The sequence below is a fragment of the Adiantum capillus-veneris genome, chromosome 8 (genome assembly GCF_014529385.1).
Source record: "Adiantum capillus-veneris isolate H3 chromosome 8, ASM1452938v2, whole genome shotgun sequence".
Taxonomy (NCBI): Eukaryota; Viridiplantae; Streptophyta; class Polypodiopsida; order Polypodiales; family Pteridaceae; genus Adiantum; species Adiantum capillus-veneris.
Genome location: NC_140938.1, coordinates 30,725,899 through 30,732,443, shown reverse-complemented (window position 1 = coordinate 30,732,443; position 6,545 = coordinate 30,725,899). Strand labels below are relative to the sequence as shown.

Here is a 6,545-nt window from a genome sequence, read left to right as displayed (position 1 = left end):
ATTCAAACTTGATTTTAGTCAAGGCAAAAAGAGTAAGGAACTTTAACACAATGCCCTTTGTATAATGAGTTAGAGAGTGAGCCAATGAGGTCATGCCACTTCAAGACAATGCCCCTTATACAATGAGTGTCTCATTACCACTGTAAGACAATGCCCCTTCTACAGTGAGGTCCTCTAAGAATGTATAAATAAACAATTAGTAGCTCAAAGTCTTTCAAAATGTGTATTTCTAAGCTTTATAATCAATTTTTTAAATAAAAATGATAATTATTCATTTCTATATTTTGTACCTTAATTATGATGGCTAAAGTTTCTACACTTTTTATCATAAATAGTAATTAATAACTTAAACTTTGTAAATCTACTTTCTATATTAAAGGCTAAGTAAAATATTTCTGTTAAACTCTCTCTATCTCAAAGATTATTATGAGTTATAACTTTTTTTGAATAGATTTTTAATTTTCATGACCCATCAATGGTCACTTTTTTGCCGTGTGAAGACCCATGTGAAGACTTCGAACTGGGGGTGAACTCGGGGTGAACTAGGGGTGGGGTGAACTTGGGGCAAAAATGGCACTCCAAGTTCCCTCCTAATTCACCCCCCTAGTCCACCCGCCTCACTGGGTGTGGGTCAAACCTGGGACGTCTTAGTTGCCACACAAATGCCCTACCACCACGCTAGCGCATCGTTATTCATGTTGGCATGGCTCATGATCATACCTTAGTTTAGGCACCCCTAGTTCACCCACCCCTAGCTTACTAGCCCCTAGTTCACCCTCAATTCACCCCCATTTCACCCACCCCTAGTTCACCCCTAGTTCACTTTGTGATCCAACGGCGGAGATTAAAGCCGCCTTGCACGCCCAAATTTGGACCCTAGATCCCCTCTGACCCAGAGGCGAGCCATATAGTGACGAGGAGTGGCTTAGGGCAATGGCTATCAAATCGTTAGATGTCCCCGTGAGATCGAACCGTTAGAAGGAAAGGGAGGGGTGTAGCAGACATGGCGAGCTCGATGGGGGGAAGGCATGGCAAGGGAGGCTGGGGACGGAGCATGAAGTGGTTTTTTCTTAATTAAACAGGGCTCAGGGCAGCGGTTATCAAATAGCTTCACAGAGGAAACAATTGAAGGGAATCTTCGCTTCTAGGCAAGATTCCGCCTAATGAATTGAAGAGCTGCCAGAATCATACTAGTAGTAGTAGTGCTGGCTAAACCACTAGAAGCCATGATAAGTAGGGAATATGAATGCCAAAAGAAATTAGTAACCTTCTCAGCAGAAGACCAACCTAGTAAAGACAAAATCAGATGGCAAAAGCAGTTGTGGGCAGGCTTCTAGAACTCCAATAAATACAATACAGTAGAAAGCAATACAATGTGTTCCTAACACCGTGTATTAACATACACAGTGCCAAGCTGTGTGTATAAGTAACTGGTCTACACTTTATACAAATCTGGTTGAACTCTATATATTACAAAACAAATGCCTGAATTAAATACTTGCCTCCTTTAAATCCCGTACCTTTCTGGTTCAACTCTATACATCACAAAACAAATGCCTGACAGAAAATACTTGCCTCCTTTAAATTCCGCACCTTGCGACAAACATTCTCTCCTCCCATGTCATGAATCATCATAGTGCACCCAAATTGAATGAAATCTGCAATCCTTAGGCGCTTCTTTGGATTGCCCAATAACAATGTTTTGCATTGCAAATTTGGAAGTCCCTACACAGTATATTGTAAACCTCACCTGATTATAACTTTGCCAGCATGGCAAATTTTTCCTACCTTCAGCAGCTATTTTATGATACATTCCTCTAATCAGAAGATTGCAATTTGAAGGAAACATTGCCTTGGGAGTAACTTTACTTCTGTAGTTAGCAAATGGCCAACAAGCTCTAATCAATTGATTACTTCTGAAGCACAGAAGTCAGAAACCACATTCTGAATATAAAGCTCGTCGAGACTCGAACAATCTAGGATGCACAAATTATGCTCATTTGCAAGATGCAACAAGCAAATAAAGCACAAATGCACCGATATATCACTTGGAGCTGCTGCCTCACAAGCTGTTGGCACCTGGCTGAGCAAACTTTTGAAAGAGAAGCTGGGCTCCTCATTATCCTGCATCAGCCCAAGACTGAAAAATTAAAAACCAGTCCTACAAGAACTAATGATGTATAGGATCTCCAATGTCTCTGCCCACACTAAAATCAAGCATATCAGCTTCAACTAAAGAGCCAGACCTGAACTGCAGATGATGCATCTTGAAGATTTTGCCACAGAGCTTCCTTCAAGGCTCGAACATCAATTTGTTTGGACGTTTTGTCGTAATCAACTTCAATTTTTTGAACCTGCAAGCATCCCTAAAAACTTGAGGACCTGAAGAATTGTCTTGCATTGAGAAAGCAATATGTGGTTAGCTATGAACACTACTTTTCGAGGCTGAGGTATCATGTCTCCCTCTTCAGAGTTGACAACATCCTCATGCATATTCTCATTTTCCCAGTCATCATCAGCACCTCCAGATGCACCATCATCCCATTCCAAGTTTGACGTCCCAAAAGTGTTGTTGCAAGGCCTTGAGGAGTCTGAACAGGATTACAAATTAAAACAAAAGTAGCAACAATGCTTCAAAAGAAAGCGAACGTGATCAACCTACTGTAATTACCTGGTTTTTTTTTGCCTTTGTGATTTATCAACTGTATATATGCAGGGGAAAGTCATCAAAAAAAAGTACATCAATCATAAAGTGTCAATTTACTGCAGCTTGGGCAATTACATACCATCACTGATGACTGCAAGAACAGCCTCACTAGATCTTCTGGTTGGTAATGGCAATCCTCTGGCAGCAGGGTGCTTACAGATGCATTGCTTTGAGGCATCATCAAAGACTTTTGATCCACAGCAGGGGCAAATGCCGACATGTCAACATGGGGAGGATTCAAGAAATCAATTGAGAATTTCTCACTTTTGCCCTTCTTCTTCTCCAAGTTTTTGCTAGCTGGTTCTGAAGCCTTTTGCAGATCTGGAGAACAACTTAAATTGATAGAACTGAAAAAAAACAAAAATCAATATGCAAGCATATAACCACTACTCATATATACCTCGAGACTTAAACTTCCAGTGGTCCAGGCCGGCCCAGGCATTTGATCGTGAGTCTAGACCCGCAGTCATCCAACTAACCAACTGCTTGGCTTCGTTCTCATCAGCAAAAACCTCAGCTGCATTATCAGTAGTACCCTGAAAAGAAAGCAATATCAGCACAAACGAACAACAAGTTCTCTCTGTTCAAATCAATTCCCTAGATATTTGGAAGCACTGAAGATATCCTCAAACCTGATCATAAACCTCTCCATCACCCTGCCTCTCAAAATCAAAATCCCACGCTGCATTTCCCTGACTAAATGCTTCCGATGATTCCCTTCTGCTAGTCTCATCAAACTGTTCGAATGGATTGTCATCACCATCGTTATCAGAAACTTCCCCGACATAATTATTACTCGCGTCATCAACAGAATCTTCGGCAGTCTCTGCCTGCTGTTTTGCTCCATCCATCTCAGCTGCTTTTCGATATGGATCATCCAGCATCACCAACAACTCTCGTAATGTAGGAGAAATCTCTGTCTCTCTTTTCATGTCCAGTTTGAGCTGTTGTAAGCAGTCTGCTTAGAAGTATGTACAGAAAAGTTAGAGACAACAAAAGCTCAAATAACACGGTTATCATTATGTATACAATTCCCCTCACCTTTCATTGATGTTAAATCAATCATGACTGATCCATTTAAGCCGGTGTTAGCTTTGACATATCTCGTTGGAACATCGCTTGAATCAAACACTAGTTTGCATCCATTGTAGACACTCAAACTGTTCAATAAGAGACCCTTGGCTCCACCCTCATCAAATTGAGCTGACATTTGATTGAAGAGAGGATCAACAGTGAAAGCAACTGCATACAAAACCATAATGAATGAGATGTGCACCTCCTTCCAAAAAGAATTCCTGAACCTGCACAACCTTCAGTACCTACCATCAAATTTTTTCACATTCAGAGCATCATAGGATTCCAGTGTAGCAGCAGAACTAGTCACCTGCACAAGTCTTGGTTATTCTAATAGAGGACAGAATATTCAAACACAAATCTGCAGATTTTCACATACCTTTCTCTGACTGTCCCGTTTTTTGCTTGCAATTTCATCATCATTTCCTTCAGCATTTGCTGGATTTTCGCCATCCACTGAATGCACAAAAATTCAAATCATAAACATTGGACTCTGGCCTTGATTTTGAGAAAACCTTAAAATTCTAGAATTATCTCTACAGGTTACTCATAGCAAACCTTCAACATCAGCTTCATCAGCAGCTGTTCTATTAAGCCCTCCAAGGACCTTGAATGTTTCAGAATGTACCGAATCCACTCTATATGAGTATATCTTGACGCCTGCCTCCAAGGTACAGCTTGCCTGCAATCATCACATAATTCATCTTACCCCTCCCAGAAAATCACAAAATGGTCCTCTAAACACTTGTAGCTAAAGTTGTCCCATGAAGTGTTATCGGGTTCTTGAGATGACCCATACAGACTACCTTTTGGAAGTTGGTCTCAACATCTTCTCCATCGTCAGCATTCACAATTTCACTAATATGATCAATCAATCTGAGCTCCCAAGTGTTCCGTTGATTAATTTTCTGTGGTGCCACATCAAACTATCAGTATACTAGAGGTAGCTTGCACCATTGTGCAAATTAGGATGGTACAACATGATTAAAAAGTAACTTCTTCACAATCTGAGTCACCCAGACTCTAAAGCAGCAGCAAAAAATACTAACATTCTCAGAAGCAAGCTTAATGCAATTCTGAAAAAGGTCAAGAATCTGATCTTTGCCGAGAAGGTCTTCTTCACCAAAAGTTTTCTGTCGCTGTTTGTCTGCCTCAAGGGCAACAAGTGATTTCCTCCTCTGAGCTGCAGCACGTGCAGCCCGCACCTGTGCTCGCTCATAGTCATCATTGTTGGGACTTAAGATAGCCTGACTGGGGGAGAGAGTTCTGGATTTAAGGGGAGTTTTATGCTTCATGGCAAGCATTGCTGCTGGAGACATAACCATGATTCCTTGCTGATGCCCACAGTGCGCTTTTTCTAAAAGTTGTGGCAATCGTGAATAGCTTCAGCAATTATCTCGTCAGAGTGAAGGTTCAGGGCTTCTGTAGTCGGGAGATTCTCTATACTTCCCTGCTATAGTGTTTGAACCAAGTATTGTACAAGCAACTCAACTTCCTTCTGTGTGGTATACCTGCATTTCCCTCAGAGCTTTCATATGCTGGAAGTTGCTTTCGAATTTCGTCCTCCGTATTATGAACCAGAAAAGATCTGCTGCTCCTTTTGGTGATTGCTTTGGAGTCCCGAAAGCAGTGTCAGGATTTTCCGTGGAGGGGCGTAATTGCTTACCAGCCACAGAAGGAGATGAAGGCAAGATGCAAGTTCGCTGATGGAAGCTTCGAGGTCGCCATGGATGGAAGCTCGGAGATGGCCATTTCTTTGGAGTGTGGGCTTCAGACGAGTTTCTCTGTGCAAAAAACTGTAAGCTACCCGTTGCCTGTAGTTTGTTTCAAACTTTCCCACCCTTGTGTAAGGGTGGTTTCACATGAGCAAAGCTAAAAGATTTTCTAACGAGCACAAATCATAGAAGAAAGTTTCTTTTGTTCATATTTAGGTACACCGTTGCATGTGTACAACGAATGCCCATAAAAGAGTATCTAACAAGTTTTGTTCTATCCAGTGATAGGATTTGACGTCCATCTGCCCTTCTTAAGGCATTTTGCCGGTCGTATGAAGGCCAAAGTTTTTTTGAGTCTGTCATTGGAAGGGCTTGTTCAAAAATTATCCTTCTATAGAGAAGGGTGAAAAAATAGAATACATGTCAATGGAAGGGCTAATTAAAAAACATTCTATATATATTAATGCTCATTTACAATATCTGTATGTATATTGGTTATACTCATTGACAGAATATAGTATCTTGCTTTGTAAATTATGCGAAATTTTCTCATTGGAAGGGCAAACTGGAAATAGACCCTTCTATAGGGAAGGGTGCATTTTTTTACAACCCATCTTTCGAAAGAATAGGTTGCCCTTCAAATCCTAACATTGGTTCTATCCATGTTCAAGTATATTGTTGCATTCATACACAATTCTCCATAAATAGATCTTCGATTGTTTTGCATACAAGGCCCGTGGTACTATCTGCTTAGAGTTAAAGCTGCATTTCAACTTACAAGATATTTTGAAAACGTGAGAAGTAAGAAACGTAGAAGTGCAAAATAGGGAAACAAAGAGCATTCACAATCATTCTAGGTATGCCTGTTTCTTATCCATACAATTACGCTGTGGATTTTTTTTTTTTACACAAAATGGCTTCCAGAAAGGATGAAAAATTAATAATCACACTCTCTGATGTTAGATCACTAGAAATTTTTCTTTATTTTCTCACACGCAAGCTAGTGTAGTATGCAACCATAGTAAAGGATACCTGATTGATGTAAATGA

At 40.5% G+C, this 6,545-nt stretch overlaps 1 protein-coding gene across 1 annotated transcript; it reads right to left on the bottom strand.

Moving 5' to 3' along the window:
• Positions 1–1,482: 1,482 nt before the first annotated feature.
• On the bottom strand, positions 1,483–5,600 carry EMB2795 (condensin complex subunit). The gene is made up of 13 exons (XM_086517784.1): positions 4,831–5,600; positions 4,588–4,689; positions 4,340–4,463; positions 4,161–4,237; positions 4,031–4,091; positions 3,749–3,949; positions 3,340–3,665; positions 3,108–3,243; positions 2,787–3,028; positions 2,672–2,702; positions 2,437–2,591; positions 2,247–2,354; positions 1,483–2,124 (listed from the first exon to the last, which is right to left on the bottom strand). The coding sequence occupies exons 1-13, from the start codon at positions 5,104–5,106 to the stop codon at positions 1,903–1,905; spliced, it is 2,061 nt and encodes a 686-aa protein (XP_086373910.1). The 5' UTR covers positions 5,107–5,600; the 3' UTR covers positions 1,483–1,902.
• Between the last annotated feature and the right edge of the window lie 945 nt (positions 5,601–6,545).